This window comes from Rhamphochromis sp. 'chilingali', assembly GCF_963969265.1.
Source record: "Rhamphochromis sp. 'chilingali' genome assembly, chromosome: 12".
In the NCBI taxonomy this organism is placed as follows: Eukaryota; Metazoa; Chordata; class Actinopteri; order Cichliformes; family Cichlidae; genus Rhamphochromis; species Rhamphochromis sp. 'chilingali'.
The window spans coordinates 14,511,817-14,528,984 of NC_137939.1; the positions used below are offsets into that span (position 1 = coordinate 14,511,817).

The window sequence follows — 17,168 nt, forward strand, 5'->3', positions numbered from 1 at the left end:
ATAGCCACCTTTCTTTGCAAGGACACTCAAAAGCCTGCCATCCATGGATTCTGTCAGTGTTTTGATCTGTTCACCATCAACGTTGCGTGCAGCAGCAACCACAGCCTCCCAGACACTGTTCAGAGAGGTGTACTGTTTTCCCTCCTTGTAAATCTCACATTTGATGATGGACCACAGGTTCTCAATGGGGTTCAGATCAGGTGAACAAGGTGGCCATGTCATTAGTTTTTCTTCTTTTATACCCTTTCTTGCCAGCCACGCTGTGGAGTACTTGGACGCGTGTGATGGAGCATTGTCCTGCATGAAAATCATGTTTTTCTTGAAGGATGCAGACTTCTTCCTGTACCACTGCTTGAAGAAGGTGTCTTCCAGAAACTGGCAGTAGGACTGGGAGTTGAGCTTGACTCCATCCTCAACCCGAAAAGGCCCCACAAGCTCATCTTTGATGATACCAGCCCAAACCAGTACTCCACCTCCACCTTGCTGGCGTCTGAGTCGGACTGGAGCTCTCTGCCCTTTACCAATCCAGCCACGGGCCCATCCATCTGGCCCATCAAGACTCACTCTCATTTCATCAGTCCATAAAACCGTAGAAAAATCAGTCTTGAGATATTTCTTGGCCCAGTCTTGACGTTTCAGCTTGTGTGTCTTGTTCAGTGGTGGTCGTCTTTCAGCCTTTCTTACCTTGGCCATGTCTCTGAGTATTGCACACCTTGTGCTTTTGGGCACTCCAGTGATGTTGCAGCTCTGAAATATGGCCAAACTGGTGGCAAGTGGCATCTTGGCAGCTGCACGCTTGACTTTTCTCAGTTCACGGGCAGTTATTTTGCGCCTTGGTTTTTCCACACGCTTCTTGCGACCCTGTTGACTATTTTGAATGAAACGCTTGATTGTTCGATGATCACGCTTCAGAAGCTTTGCAATTTTGAGACTGCTGCATCCCTCTGCAAGATATCTCACTATTTTTGACTTTTCTGTGCCCGTCAAGTCCTTCTTTTGACCCATTTTGCCAAAGGAAAGGAAGTTGCCTAATAATTATGCACACCTGATATAGGGTGTTGATGTCATTAGACCACACCCCTTCTCATTACAGAGATGCACATCACCTAATATGCTTAATTGGTAGTAGGCTTTCGAGCCTATACAGCTTGGAGTAAGACAACATGCATGAAGAGGATGATGTGGACAAAATACTCATTTGCCTAATAATTCTGCACTCCCTGTATGTAGTTACAGCTCTACTGCTATGAATAGAACTGTTACTGCTGTAAACTTCATTTTGATTATAACAGTTCAGCCAGAAAGCTCACATTTAACTGACAGATTAATGGTGCTTATGTTGGCCTAGGACACGCACAGGAAAAAGATTTTTGATCTCAAGATGTTAAAATAGAAAAGAACAGAATTTAGGTGTCTAGCTTCTGAGCCAATCAGAGGACCATGCAAAAGAAAGACATTAGTGAGCGATGCATAAATATTCCCCCTTCCACTGAGGCTGAGGTGGATGCTGAAGGTGATGAAGGGGTTGAAAGAGCAGGTACTGCAGGCATGTCAGAGAGAAAATCTGTAGATAGATAGAAACAGACTGCAAGTGTGTGAGGAAGTGCAGCTGGAAGTGCCTGCCTGAGCTATCTATAAGGGCTTCACACTGTTGTTCATATACATTGACATCATGAGAATATGTAGATGTAACAGTGTTTATGTGGTATTATTCCACTTGCCACAAATGTCAGTGTAATGGGGAAACAGGTTAGGTGAGGCTGGCTGCAGTAATCGCTGCCAGTCTGCCGTAGCCATACGAGAGGTGAGTTGTATTGTTCCGCACACGATATAGCTAAGTAGTACAGACACATAAAACATGTTTGATTAGCTGATGGGCACCGAGTGTAATAAGTGCTTAGTGGACACATGTCCAACACCAATTTTATGTACTTTTCATTTGTTTATTAATGTGTGAAACTATATGCTAAAGCGGAATGCTAATGAGATGTTCTGCCGTAGTGTGCTGTGCAGAGTGGTGTGTGGCGAGCCAGTGCACTGATAATACACCGTTGTTTCCATTCAGGTACATCACTTGTTGTTGCTGTTATTTTATTGTATATTAGAAATTGTAATATGGCTGCAGTAATCGCTGCCAGTCTGCCGTAGCCATACGAGAGTGTGCTGTGCGGAGTGGTGTGTGGCAAGCCTGTGCACTGATAATACACCGTTGTTTCCATTCAGGAAATAAAGTGGCAACGATCGATCAGAGACTCCTTGTCTTCTTAAAAACACAACACAACGCAGAATCAAGGAGTCTGTTTGGGCCGAACTGTTGCAGCGGTATGAAGCAGAAACCGGTTACACTGGTGCCGTGACCCAAGCTCCTGCAATCCTGCGACCGCAACGGGGGGCGTCTACTTCCTGGAAGGTGGAAAAGTCGCGGGAGACTGGCTTTTCTTAGTCCTGCCATTTTCTGCGTTCTTTAGAGACATCGGGGTGGGGCTCTGTGCTTTCTTTTTTTTTTTTGGAGAGGTAGAAAGAAAAAAAAATAAAAACGAAAAAATAAAAAAGGGGAGAAACACATTGCTGAGCCATGGCAGATTTTCCCAGTTTTGGCAGGGGAAGGGGGGCAGTTGGTTTTACCCCTCTGCATTCATTTGGCAGAGGCAGATCAAGGTTGCTGACAGCCCCAGTTTCCTCCACACCTAAGCCTGTCCTTGCTGAGTTAAATGAAAACCCTATTGATGGGAACTGTGATAATCTACAAAATACTAGATCAGAAACCAGTCCCACAAAAGAGAACCTTTATGCAGAGATTGCAACGCAAATTGGGTTTTCTATTGGGGAAAGCATTGCCTCTTGTCTTGAATCTCGGTTGGGCTCTGGAGTGGGAAACAGTGTTGTTGGATCTGCCAATAATGTGTTATCAGAACCCTCACTATTGAATGTGATTGTAAAGTCTGATGTTAAAGAACCTGTGTGTTTTAGAGGGGATGGCTGTGATACATGCAGTGTTCAGGAATGGGAGGAAATGATGACTTTTTTTTAAGAGAAGAGGGGTACCAGTTGCTGAACAAGCTGATGATGTGCTAAGTAAACTGCTGGGGAGGGCACGAGAAATAGTCAAGGTGGGCATATGTAGTAAGCCATCTGTGTGTCTTGAGAGGGGCCCAGAGCCCATTTTTGAGATCTTAAAGCAGCACTTCAGTGACACTGCCTGTTCAAGCATGCCTTTAGCTGACTTTTATGCAACACTACCCAACTCAGGTGAAACACCGTTTGATTACTGGCTCAGGTTGAACAGAGCCATGGAGGTGAATGAAGACTGTCTGAAGAGACAAAATAAGTCCTTTGCATATCTGACAAAAGAGCTGACTGCTATGTTTATCCGCCACTGTCCAGACTAGGGATGGGTACCGGTGTCCGGTACCATGATGGCACCGGTTCTGACAAACGGTAGTAACCAGACCGAAAAGCAGCGCACATTTCGGTGCTTTATTTCGGTGCTTTTTTTTCCTGAGCTGTGATACACTTCTAGCCAATCATTTTACGTTTCCGAGGATAGTAGGCGGGTCCAGGTACGTACGTTTTTTTAGAGCAGAGCTACAGATTAAAAATGCCCAAGGCGAAGCGGTCAAAAGTCTGGCTGTACTTCACAGCAAAATATGCAAACTCAGCAGCCTGCAACAAGTGCTTTAAGCTGATACTGTGATACTGTCAAAGGAGGTAACACCTCGAATCCGATGAAACACCTGGCGATGCATAGCGGGTTTTTTTAAAAGCTGAGAAATGCGCCGTATTTGATAGCTTGCTGCGAGACCTCACACCACACCGAGCGCATCTACTCGCCTGTTGCCTGTTATCGGACCCGGAGTTAGCAACATCCCCCAAAAACACGAAGAGTAGAGTCCTGGCCCCTAGCCCTGCCAGTGTAGCAGAAATGATGAGGATGATGATGGCAGCAGCAGCCATTCTTCTCTGCGTGAGTAGCTTAATGTTGTTCGTGTGTAATTTACGTTGAGTAGGCTAACCACGTTATTACATTAATGCAGGTAAGGTAAACTAGCAAACATCATCATAGCTACATGCGGCTGTCTTCTTGTTTGATGGCAGATACTCCCTTCACCCTGGCCAAAAAGGCTAAAATGACCAAAGAAAAAGTGGAAAACAGTTAAACATGAGAGGTTTATGGACAAAGTTTGTGTTTTTTCCATTGTTTAAGCACTGCTTCCAGCCAAGAGTGATACCATATATGCCCCATTGCTGCAGAAAAGGCTAACATTGTTATCTTTTTACAAAAAACCAGCTGAACATGAGAGGTTTTTGGACCAATTTTGTGTTCTCCATTCTTTAAGCACCGGTTTGAGCACAGTTTGAGCACCGGCACCGTTTCAAAAGTACCGATTTGGCACCGGTATCGGATAAAACCTAAACGATACCCATCCCTAGTCCAGACTCAGAACTGTCTCTTATTTTCAAGTGCAAGCCCCTGCAGCAGTGGACGGTTGCTGATGTGCACGAGAAATTGCTGAAGCATGGCAAGGACCGGAAGTGCACCCCTCAGTTTAGTGCAGTCAGTGCCTTGAGTTTTCAGCAACAGGAGGTGAGTCCTAATGTGCAGCAGGCGACAGGCAACAGTAAGTGTACTACACCATCACCAACCTCTGTCTCAGCATCACTTACCGACCTTCATGCAAAACCACCTACTGATCGTCTTGATCATGTGATAGCCCTGTTAGAGAAAGTCCTGGAGGGACAGCCTCGACAAGCAAAACTGCCTGCTAAGGATGATGTAAGGGTCCCCCGGAACCAAACACACAAAATTGTGCCTTGCGTGATTTGTGATGACACTGAACACTCTACGTATCACCACTGTAGAGCCCATCAGCTGTGTTTCATCTGCCATGCTGGGAACCACACACGGGCTCAATGCCCCAGGGCCGTGAATGTCAGAGTGAGGGGGCCTGAATCAGCCACCCAGCAGCTGGGAAACTAGATGGCCTACATGTGGGGGGGGCAAGTGTTAGGCCTGAAATTGCCCCCAAAGAGGATGATTTTGATGATTTAGAATCTGTATTACACACTGTTTGTGAGGAGCGCCAGCTAGGCCGGAGACCCGTTCTTCAGAACACACACAGACTAACACAGCATGATGAGCTGTTCTATGAAAATGTGACCCTGGGTGGCAAAGTGTCTGTTAAAGCCATGCTTGACAGTGGCTCTATGGCCTGCACCCTCAGCACCAATATGATGCCCCAACTATTACTATTACCACCTTGCAACCCACGGATGTCGTCCTGATTGGCTGTGGTGGTTCGAGGACCGTTCCATCAGGTGTGTGTGACATTACGGTGGAGATGTATGGCTGTAAAGTTGTTGTGCCAATGTTGGTGATTGCAGGGCAGAGTGAGGACCTCATTTTGGGCAGAAACCTAATGAGGTATCTGGGTAATCGCCTGAGGGAAAAGGGACATTTAGGAGAGGAATGCAGCAAGACCCTGAGTGCTGAAGAACAGCCTAATAAAAATCTGCTGAGTTCAATGTCAGGAGTGGTGGCCCCAGGGCATGTTGGTGATAAGATCGGAACTGTCAAGCTAAAGAGAGCTGTAGCATTAGAGCCCTTGACAGAACACCTTGTTTGGGGCAGGCTGCAGCTAATGAATAATGGGGAAGTGGGCAGTGCTGTAGTTGTAGAGCCCACCGAGTCAAGGTCTGGACCGAGGTCAGTTATGGTTGGGAGAACTGTAGCGCATCTAAACAGTGATGGGTGGCTCCCTGTGAAAGTGCTGAACCCCTTTGACAAGCTGATAACACTGAAACGGAACATGAAGTTGGCTGACATGTCCCCCTGTGCAGCAGTGGAGAACTTCAGCCCCACTGGCTCCTACTTGCAACAGAACATGCAACGGTCTACTGGCTCAGCTTGGTGCCATGATGAGCAGAGTCTAGTCACTGATGTTTCCACTCTGCCAGATGATTTACCCTCACAGGAGGTGACAAGTGGTTGTAGCCCCTTACATGCAGTGCTGCAAAATCTGGGGCTGTCTGATATCGACATTGATTCATGTGCAGTTTCAACGGCTGGCAAAGAAAAACTGGCCTTATTGCCCAGTTTGAGTCTATCTTCTCGAGAGACAAGCTGGATTGTGGCAAGGCTAACGGCTGCCTACATCGAATTCAAGTTGTGGACGATAAGCCATTCCGGTTGCCATGCCGACGTGTGCCGCCGACTCATTATGAAAAACTAAGACAGGTTCTGAATGACATGGAGGAACGGGAAATAATTCGGAAGTCTTGCAGTGAGTTTGCATCACCCCTGGTCTTAGTTTGGAAGAAGTCCGGTGAGTTAAGAATCTGTAACGACTTTCGCTGGCTTAATGCTAGAACTGTCAAAGATGCTCACCCACTCCCACATCCGGCTGACGCACTGGCTGCTTTGGGAGGGAACGGATTGTTCTCCACAATGGACTTGACTTCGGGTTATTATAATGTGGAGGTGCATGAGGAGGACCGTAAGTACACGGCATTTACGTCTCCATTTGGGTTGTACGAATATAATCGTATGCCACAAGGACTGTGCAATAGTCCGGCCACCTTCATGAGGATGCTAGGCATTTTTGGGGATCAGAACTTCCTCAGTGTGCTGTGTTATCTTGACGATGTTCTGGTTTTTGCCCCGACAGAAGAATTGGCACTGGAGCGTTTGCATATGGTGTTCCAGAGACTCCAGGTTCACAACCTTAAGTTGGCTCCAAAGAAGTGCCATTTTCTGGGACAGTCTGTGAAATTCCTGGGGCACATTGTAAATGCTGATGGGATACAGTCAGACCCTGACAAAATAGCATCCATTACATCCCTTGCAGAGGCAGACCTTATGGAAGAGGGTTCGAGTGTCCCATCCCAACAGAAGGTCCGCTCATTTTTGGGGATGGTAATATTCTACCAACAATTTATTGAGAACTGCTCATCCATCGCAAAACCTCTGTTTCGGCTGACATCTGGGGATAAAGGCCCTCGTGGTTCACGGCAAAGTGCTGGTGCATACAAAGCTGTGTGAGGAGGACTGGACGGATGAATGCAGGGCAGCTTTCAATGAGCTGAAGCAGGCCTTGTTGGATCGAGTGCTCCTGGCCCATCCTAATTTTGAGGAGCCCTTTTTGCTCTCTGTTGATGCCTCCAGCAGTGGCCTTGGTGCCGTGTTGTCGCAAGTTCCTACTGGGGCTTCTACATCAAGTCCGATCACCTTTGCCAGTAAGACACTCAATCATGCACAGTCCAAGTACCCAGCGCATAGGCTGGAGTTCTTTGCACTGAAGTGGGCAGTGTGCGACAAGTTTCATCACTGGTTGAGGGGTCATCAGTTTACCGTATGGACGGATAATAACCCTCTCACTTACATACTTTCTAAGCCAAGACTGGATGCATGTGAGCAGAGGTGGATCGCAAAGCTAGCGCCTTTCCAGTTTGACATAAAGTACATTCCTGGTCCTAAAAATGTGGTTGCTGACGCGCTGAGCAGGGGGCCCTTCGTGCACCCCAGGGCCTCCCACCGGTTGATAAGGGTTCCATATAAGGAACTTCTGGCAGAAGCAGAGGCAGTCGCCACTGGTGGGGTTCAGGAGGCCTTCAGATGGACTGTTCACTCAGCTGATAAGGCCTCAAGCAATGACCAGCCTGTTGTTTCGCAGTGCACGGCTGTTGCACAGACAGGAATGCTGACATCTTCTGAGGTGGGAGCTGTCTTCCAGGCCCATAGTGAACATGAGTCCAGGGTGTGGCCACATGCTCTCCTTCTGCCCCAGTGCTCTCAGACTGTGCTTACGCCAAACCAGTCTGACTCTCAACCCTTCTCGCGTGATGACCTAGTGGGACACCAGCGGCGTGATGATGTGCTGTGCAGAGTGATCTCCTATGTGGAAAGGGGACAGAGACCCTCGAGGAGGGAGCGGGCAAGTGAACCGGTTGATACGAAGAGATTTCTAAGGGCTTGGGACAAGTTAACTGTGAGAGATGGTGTGCTGTATCGAGTCTCCAAGAATCCAATCTCAAAGACAAAGACTTATCTGTATGTTGTGGGTGGCTGTAGCTCAGGTGGCAGAGCAGGTCAGCCACTAATCAGAAGGTCGGTGGTTCGATCCCAGGCTGCACCCTGGCTGCATGCCAAATATCCTTGGGCAAGATACTAACCCCGTGTTTGCCTACTGGTGGTGGTCAGAGGGCCCGGTGGCGCCTGTGTCCGGCAGCCTCGCCTCTGTCAGTGCGCCCCAGGGCAACTGTGGCTACAATGTAGCTTGCTATCGCCAGTGTGTGAATGTGTGTGTGAATGGGTGGATGACTGAATGTAGTGTAAAGCGCTTTGGGGTCCTATGGACTAGAAAAGCGCTATACAAATGCAGGCCATTTACCATTTGTTCCGCCAACCTTGCGGCTCGCTGTACTGAAAGGCGTCCATGATGAAGCCGTTCACCAGGGACAACAACGAACACTTAATCTGGCCAGGCATAGATTCTACTGGCCTGGTATGGCCAAACATGTGTCAGAGTATGTACGGTGCTGCAGAACGTGTGTTGTTAGCAAGTCGCCTGAGCCAGAGGCGAGAGCACCTTTGGAGAATATCAGAACATCAGAGCCTCTTGAACTGGTCTGCATAGATTTTTGGTCTGCGGAGGATTCGGCGAACAAATCAGTGGATGTGCTTGTGGTCACAGACCACTTTACTAAGATTGGGGCATAGAAAGGCCTGAGCTATCAGTCTGCTAAGGCGGTGGCACACCAACTCTGGCATAACTACTTCTGCATCTACGGCTTTCCGAAACGCCTTCACTCAGATCAGGGAGCTAATTTTGAGAGTGTGCTCATTGCCGAGCTATTGAATGTGGCAGGTGTCCAGAAGTCTCACACGACCCCATACCATCCGATGGGAAACGGCTCCTGCGAGAGGATGAACCGTACCTTGGGCAACATGATTCGTGCATTACCCCCAAGAGCCAAGCAAAGGTGGCCTGATGCACTGAAAGCTCTCACATTCGCCTATAACTGCACAGTCCATGAGACAACTGGCTATGCGCCATTTCTGCTGATGTTTGGCAGAGTGCCAAGACTGCCGATTGATGTGATCTTTGGCTCTGTTATTGAGCACCAAGACATCATGAACTATGATCGATATGTCCAGACATTGAGGAGGGACCTCAAAGAGGCCATGGATTTGGCGCAGGAGGTGGCACGCAAAAATTTGAAGCGTCACACGGACCTCTACAACCGGAAGGTGCGGGGAGCCCCAGTAGCGATTGGTGATCACGTCCTTTTGGCCAACAAAAAGGGACGTGGCAAAAGAAAACTTGCTGATCGCTGGGAGAGTGTTGTCTATACAGTTTTTGACAAAAATGATGAGAGTCACACCTTTAAGCTGATGGATGATTCCACAGGGCAAGTGAAAGTTGTGCATCGCAACCTGATAATGCCAGTGAACTTCCTTCTTCTCAGTGGTGCTTCAGTTCAGGATGATGGAGATGAGCTTTCTGAGTCTGGCTCGCTGATGGTTGGATGCGACGGAGAAGCTGTCTGCAACTCATCAGTGGGCACGGCTGAATACAGGACGACAGCTTGGGTGTCTGACTTACCGTCTGCAGTGTCCAGCGACTCGCTGATGACAGAGGTTACTCGACCAGAAGGCAGCATGGTGGATCAAGAGCTTTCCTGTACCAGTGTTCCCCCTGTTGACACTGAGGAGCAGGTAGATGCCACCTCTGGTGGTCAACATTCTGACCTGCTTATGTCTGTGGCCCCAGTTGCAGCCTCCTCTGTTTTGGAGTTTGCAGCCATTACTGACAGCGACCAGGACAATGAAGCTGCTATTGAGGGTCATGTCTCGACCACAGTTGTTCCGCCCAACGCAGACTCGATTGATGTTAACAGGGTGGTGGGGACTCGTGCTAGATCGAGTGGGAGACGGTTACTTAAGCCTGTTTCCAGGTTGATTGAAATGATGCATCAGAGACCTGTTAAAGTTTAAATATTGTTGATGATGGTGAGTTGATTCTATTGTTGTTGAAGTGGGACTTTGATCTTTAGAATTGAAACTGATTATTTGTCGTTGATTTTTCTGTGTCAGAGTGGCGTACAGTTATGATGTGATGAAATATGTAACTGGCATATTTTGTTCTTTTTTTGGAAGGGGTCTGGCCAACTTCTTCTTCTACTTCCTTTGGGGATAGTCCTCTGACTGAATTTTCTTTGTGACTGTACGACCTGGTATTACTGAGCAGATTTATCACATGTTGGTAGCTGTGGATTAGCTATTGGATTTTTTTTTTTAAGGATTATTGGGTTTTTGTCCTCTGTGTTATGGTGACTGTGGTGTACCTGTTTTTTTTTAAGGGTGTTTTTTTTGTTTGTGGTGTTTGTTTATTTGAGTGTGCAAGTGGAATTCAGCAGGGGGGAATGTAACAGTGTTTATGTGGTATTATTCCACTTGCCACAAATGTCAGTGTAATGGGGAAACAGCGCCCCCCCTCTCGGTGTGGCTGGTTAGGTGAGGCTGGCTGCAGTAATCGCTGCCAGTCTGCCGTAGCCATACGAGAGGTGAGTTGTATTGTTCCACACACGATATAGCTAAGTAGTACAGACACATAAAACATGTTTGATTAGCTGATGGGCACCGAGTGTAATAAGTGCTTAGTGGACACATGTCCAACACCAATTTTATGTACTTTTCATTTGTTTATTAATGTGTGAAACTATATGCTAAAGCGGAATGCTAATGAGATGTTCTGCCGTAGTGTGCTGTGCAGAGTGGTGTGTGGCGAGCCAGTGCACTGATAATACACCGTTGTTTCCATTCAGGTACATCACTTGTTGTTGCTGTTATTTTATTGTATATTAGAAATTGTAATATGGCTGCAGTAGTCGCTGCCAGTCTGCCGTAGCCATACGAGAATGTGCTGTGCGGAGTGGTGTGTGGCGAGCCTGTGCACTGATAATACACCGTTGTTTCCATTCAGGAAATAAAGTGGCAACGATCGATCAGAGACTCCTTGTCTTCTTAAAAACACAACACAACGCAGAGTCAAGGAGTCTGTTTGGGCCGAACTGTTGCAGCGGTATGAAGCAGAAACCGGTTACACAGACACATAAGTACAATATGTCAATATGTCATATGCTGACTGATACAGTGCTTGAGCCACTATAAAACCCAACAGTGGTTCTCAGGAAACAACTCCTTTTACTTTGAATCTTTAGGTCCTTTGTTACGTTTGTTACTTTGTTATGTTCCCATTTGAAGTTTAAACTTTTGAAATGTTTCATTTTATTTACATTTTTAGTGCATTATTTCTTTCTTTTTGACCCATTCGTGGTAGCTGGGTAATATGAATTTGGAGCTCTCTGAAGAGTGAACAGGCTTCTTTCTGAACAGTTTGGGGTTGACTCAACACTGTACGAGTAAGTCTAAATAACCGAAATGGACACAAATCAAGATAAATGATAAGAGAAAAAATGTTCAATTCATTAAATACAGAACAAATAGGCTGCTGACTGAGCCAACCTCAGCCTCTTAATTGTGGACCTCATCCTTTGTCATTCTCGACACACATCTTGCAAGGCCTTTCTCCTAAAATCTCTCTTTAGCATTGCTGTTTCTTGAACATGTGTGCATACACACAACCTAATGTATTATTATATTTTGTTTTGCTTTGTTCTCCTTTCGTCCCTCTTTTGCAAATGCTGGATTTTGGACTAAACAATTCAATTACCGTAGTTTTCGGGTCATATGCCGCTACTTTTTTCCCACGCTGTGAACACTGCGGCTTATACTGATGTGCGGCTAATGCATATTTTTTTTCTTGCGGCCAAAAACATTTTGCCTGGTAACAGTAGACCAATAAAATTTCTAAGTAGTATATATACGGTATATATTTTTACTGGTTGTTAAGAGACGTTGTAATGTTGTTTGTGCACTGTTCCGTAAAAAAAACATAAGCAACGTAATTTGTGTGTTACTGATACGTACGTATACTTAAAGGTAGCCGTGTAACAGGCGCTGTTCGAAGAAAAAAAAGCATTTGCAGTATGTGTTTTTGTATGTTACCTTAACATTTATGTTACCATGTTTATGTTACCTTACGGATTCAATTAAACGTTAAAAATCCTCACATGTAATACCTCTGTGTAAATATCTTATATTACAATTGAAACGCATACGGCTTAAAATCCGGTGCGGCCTGTTCAAGTACAAAATTGATTTTCTTTCTAAAATTAGAGCATGCGGCTTTTAATCAGGTGCGCTCTGTAGTCCGGGATTTACGGTAAATGTTATTTATACAGCACCTAATCACACCAACAGTCGCCTCAAGGTGCTTTACGTTGTAAGGTAGAACCTACAATAATACATACAGAGAAAAAAAACAACTATAATATGACCCCCTATGAGCAAGCACAGCGGGAAGGAAAAACTCCCTTTCAAAAGGAAGAAACCTGCCGCGTCCGGTTGGGATGAAAGAAGGAAGACAGGAAAAACAGATTTGTACACACACATACTTCATTTTACAGTTTAATGTAAACACACTGATGGCTGCTTAATTTACCTGGAAATGGAAACACTGAGCTGACAGCCCGACTCCTCCTCCCATCACTTTGACTGAGGCCTGCTCACTCTTCTCCCCTCCACTGCTTGTAGTTTCACATACTATCCTACACAACAGAGTCACAGAACTGTCACAAAGGGAGTATGGTACATAAAAGAACGGTGTACACACAGGTGTGCCCCTGACTTGCCTTGAGGAGACTTCATATCTGCTGTGGATCACATTGCAAGGAACACCTGCCACTGTGACTGAGCCCTGGATGTCTTCGGCTCTCTGACCAAGGTTGGAGCCTGAAATGGTCACCACTGTCCCTCCCTCGACGGGACCGGATACTGGGTCCAGCTGTAACACAAGAGCAAACTGAATATTGTGCATGATCAAAACTGATATGTCTCAGTGGCCAAGTTAGGAGGATAGAAATGAGGGACCAGCGGGGACATAAGGATGTACTCATGGTATGATTGACCCATATGTACTGGTTCCTCAGCTGGAGTTACTATCATTTACTTCTACATCTGATTAGCTCACAGTGAATCCCTGAGCATAGAAAAAGAACTAATGTCACCATAAAGCAAAACAGAGTGACATTGTAATGAATTAAAACTTCTTCTTTTTTTATCTCCTTGTAGTCTTTTGTTATTTCCTGAAGCAAGAATTGTTGCTGGGGGTGGCAGGGCAAAGATAGGGGAAACACGCTCTAAACTTTACCAGTATGCCAGCATGAACTGTGTGAACAGCAGAAGGTGAGCATGCACATATTCGCATGAGCAACATAACAACAACAATAAAAGTGGGGCTCATCAGACTGTTGGATATATGTGGGGGGTTTTAACGTCAGTTGTTATCTTGTATATTATTTTGAATGTAAATGGAAGAAATGAAATGATGAGGGTTTGGAGTCCGCTTTAATGCACAGGTGTTGTGAGCAAGCACCTCTCAACATACTGTGAGGAACGTAGATATTTGCCTTTAATGGCATAAAATGATAAGATTATGACACAGTAAATTTGTTTCTCTAGGCATCTGCTGAAGGTGGACATTATCTGTGTGCTCACCTTAAATCTGATTTCAACTTTGATTGTATGATAAAAAATCAAAACATATGAGACACATGTTATTATTCCCCCTCAGCAAATCACAATTTTTCAGTAGTGGAGAGGTCTGCATTTCCGTGTGATCCTGGGAGCCATTGTTTCTGGGGCATTAGCCACTCTTATGGTCTCCCACTGGCAAAACGAGCGATTCGGAAAACACAAATGAAGAGGAAGATTTGCAGCTCAACCACCTTGCCCGGAAGCAAGAAAATGGGAACCTTTCCTGGAACCCAGCTTGGGAAGGGGAACTTGAAGGCAAGTGTCTGCTGATCAGGCCTGTGTCCATAGGGCTTAATCAGGCATGCTTGAAAATATAACATAGATCATGCACCTTCCACATCAGGTGGAGGTTCATATATAAGTCATATTTCATGGTGATGAAATATAGGTAATGACTGAAAGAGTGCGGTCATGAATACAAGCAGATAAAATGAGATCAAATGGGCTAAGCCTCAGAGGTAGGGTGAGGAGTTGGAGTAGAGCCATTGCTCCTCCATATCGAAAGCAGCCAGTTTGGGTGGTTTCAGCATCTGGTTTGCATGCCAATGGTCTGGTTCTTCTACAGCGCTTTTCTACTCTACCCGAGCACTCAAAGCTCTTTATATAACTAATTCATTCATCCAATCACTTTTTCTAAGCTGTTAAGTGCTTATTCAGTGGTTACTCTTTTGTGATACACAGTCATATTTACATTATTTGTAAAGTACGAATGATTTGCTTTGGTACCTGGTCAAATTTAAGCTCTCCTCTGTCTGCAGCAAACTCGCAGGCAGCAGCTTCTCCCCCCTCGCTCACATGCATGCGCAAGTGCTGTGCTCAGTCACCTAGTGCCTGAGCTCAGATCATACCAAAATTAGGGGGAATTTATGACTGTGCACTATTTGTTTTGAATATTGTGTGTAGTTTTTGTTTTATACAGTTGTCAATAAGGCATCTAACTATGAAACAAATTACACTCCAAAAGACTCCGGGCTTCTGAAAAAATGACCCAGGCTTAAGCCCAGTAAGCCACCCCCCCGCGCTCCGCCGATGGTTGACTCCAAATCTCCGAACACTATGTCGATCTGAGAAAGCAAGACCAAGACAGCGAGACAAAGACAAGACCAAGACCAAAGTCCGTCGAGACCAAGACAAGACCAAGACCACGTAAAAGTGGTCTCGAGACATCCAACTCTAGAACTGTGTCCATAGAACAGTTCATTCTAAGATTCCCCAGGAAGAACTGGAAAGTGTGGCTGGAAGCCTGGTTAGCCTGCTGCCATCACAATCCAGCTTCAGATAAGTAGAAAACAATGAATTTACATTGTCAGTTATGTTAGTTTTATGTTAAATGAGAGTTAACAATGCCCCATGTGTGACGAAAAACTTTTTGGTTTTCCTTTCAGCCCTACTTAATGAAAGTGAGTAAAGTGTTGGAAAGAAGGTAGAAATATCTTACAAAGTGGATGACTGGTGCTGGGCAGGTGTGCTTGATCTCATCGGTGCAGGAGTCTTGGTACACACAGTGAGAACTGCTGGCCCCACCACACCAAACGCAGCCATACTTGGGGTCAGCTGTGCGACACCGGCTGCAGTCTGACCGCCCCACCGAACAATTGAACAGAGTCACTGAAGCAAGAGAGGGTATAAAGTAAACAGAGAGCACTATAGTAGTAAATATGAAATGAATGCACTATACACAAAACTATTGTACTCTAAACAACAGTTGTCTATAGTGCAACTATGCACAGCTATGCAAACCCACCATACAGATCCTCAGCGCTGTCAATGAGGAAGTTGTTTTTTCTCCTCACATTGATTGTGGTTGGGTACTCCTCCAGCGAGACCGAGTACACATACTGAAACAAGACGAGCAGTCAAAAAGAATAATGTGTACAAGGTCGTGTGATGCAAACCATGTGTACAGCTGTTACAGCGTACGTCCAGTTATCTGGTTGAGAGCTAATGAAGCTCACTGATGCAAAAACAGGCTTCGTTCAGCACATGTCCCTCGTTTATTGGTGTAACATAGGACTAGTTGTAATGTTGGCTGTGCTAAACAGGTTATCATTAATAAATAAGTATTTATAAATCATCATTTAAAGGCAGCTTTTTATTGAAACTGGTGTACAAACACACACAGGACGTTTACTCAGTTACACTGAGACAGACAATCAGAGTAGTTATCAGTCTTTCAGACTTGCAGTAATCTGACCTGATGCGGTTGGCAGGTGATAAAGAAGACTGATGGCTTTGCAGTATCCGGCTGCACTGAGGCATCCACTACCACTGACTTATTCTCAATGTCCAGTACACACTCGTAGTTTAAATCTTCATCCTGAATGTACAGAGTGGACCCACAAATACATTCCAAAATAAACACATTATTAACTTATGTGTCCTGGTATCAACACAAAAGAGTTTCTAAAAGTGTTTTTGACTGACAAAGTGAAACAAATCTCAATTTTAAAATATGTAACAGAGAATATATGTTGAGATTTAAGGATGAGACAAACCTGAAACAGGTTTAGGTATTGTCCCACCAGAGTGATCTTCCGCTCAACATTGACAGGGAGAAGAGGAGAATCCTGAACTTTCTCGACACACGGGCATTCCTGAGGACACGGCAAAATCATTTACACATACAGACAATACAGCCATTTATAGACCTGCACATGCATCCTGCCCTCAACGTTTAATGTTACGCAGGCACCTGCTCATTTCTTTTTTCTTTCACTGAACATCTATAAGAACTAAAATCTTCAGGGTTAATAAAATCCTAATTAATTCTCCAGCTCTGGACATTTTTGTTTGTTTGTTTATTTTTTAAAGTTCATATTTTTACTCTGATTTGGACAAATTTGATATAGGCAATGGATAAAAGGTAGTTTGGGACAAGCCACATTCTACTTCCATCCACCAAACTAAGAACAACCCCACTAAACTGTCCATTTAAAAAATAAGATGGTGCCCTTACTATAGATAATGATGTATATTATGGATAAGAATTCTTCTGTTCATCTTTGAAATACAAGCTGTCAAAGAAAAGTAAATCCCATAAAAAACGTTGCTGTCCTAGAAAAAATGCAAACAAAATATAAAACTAAGAGAAACAAAAAGACGATAACCAACACAAAGACATGTCCCACAATGTAGCATAAGATGTATGAGTAAAGCACAGGGACGGACGCTTAGCTTGTAGCACTGTAATATCATGCTAGTGCTCAACAAGTTAACAGCTATGATATGATGATAGACAATCCACTGAACCTCAAAAAAATTCCAGTAATGTCAGTCATTGCTGGTTTGGCACCTTTTGCAAACCACCTAGAGTAAAGCTTTAAACCTAAACTTGGGGTGGCTGTAGCTCAGGCGGTAGAGCAGGTCACCTACTAACTGGAAGGTTGGTAGTTCGATCCTAGTCTGTTAGGAAGAACTTAGAAAAAAGTGCTTGTGCGAATGGGTGAATGCACAAGTTGCGTACTCAAGATAGAGTAGAAAAGCACTATATAAGAACTATTTGCTTACCTAG

The 17,168-nt window shown here is 45.0% G+C and overlaps 1 protein-coding gene across 2 annotated transcripts in view; it reads right to left on the reverse strand.

Annotated features, from left to right (window-relative positions):
* The window catches only part of plxnb1a (plexin b1a), an 88,640-nt gene that overhangs the window by 20,166 nt on the left and 51,306 nt on the right, over positions 1-17,168 (reverse strand). For both annotated transcript variants that reach the window (XM_080899931.1, XM_080899930.1), the window contains 6 exons: positions 16,153-16,251; positions 15,852-15,974; positions 15,402-15,495; positions 15,096-15,265; positions 12,754-12,905; positions 12,564-12,669 (listed from right to left, as the gene is read on the reverse strand). In XM_080899931.1, the coding sequence (XP_080756057.1) occupies positions 12,564-12,669; positions 12,754-12,905; positions 15,096-15,265; positions 15,402-15,495; positions 15,852-15,974; positions 16,153-16,251 (744 nt within the window). The remainder of the gene's footprint in view (positions 1-12,563; positions 12,670-12,753; positions 12,906-15,095; positions 15,266-15,401; positions 15,496-15,851; positions 15,975-16,152; positions 16,252-17,168) is intronic.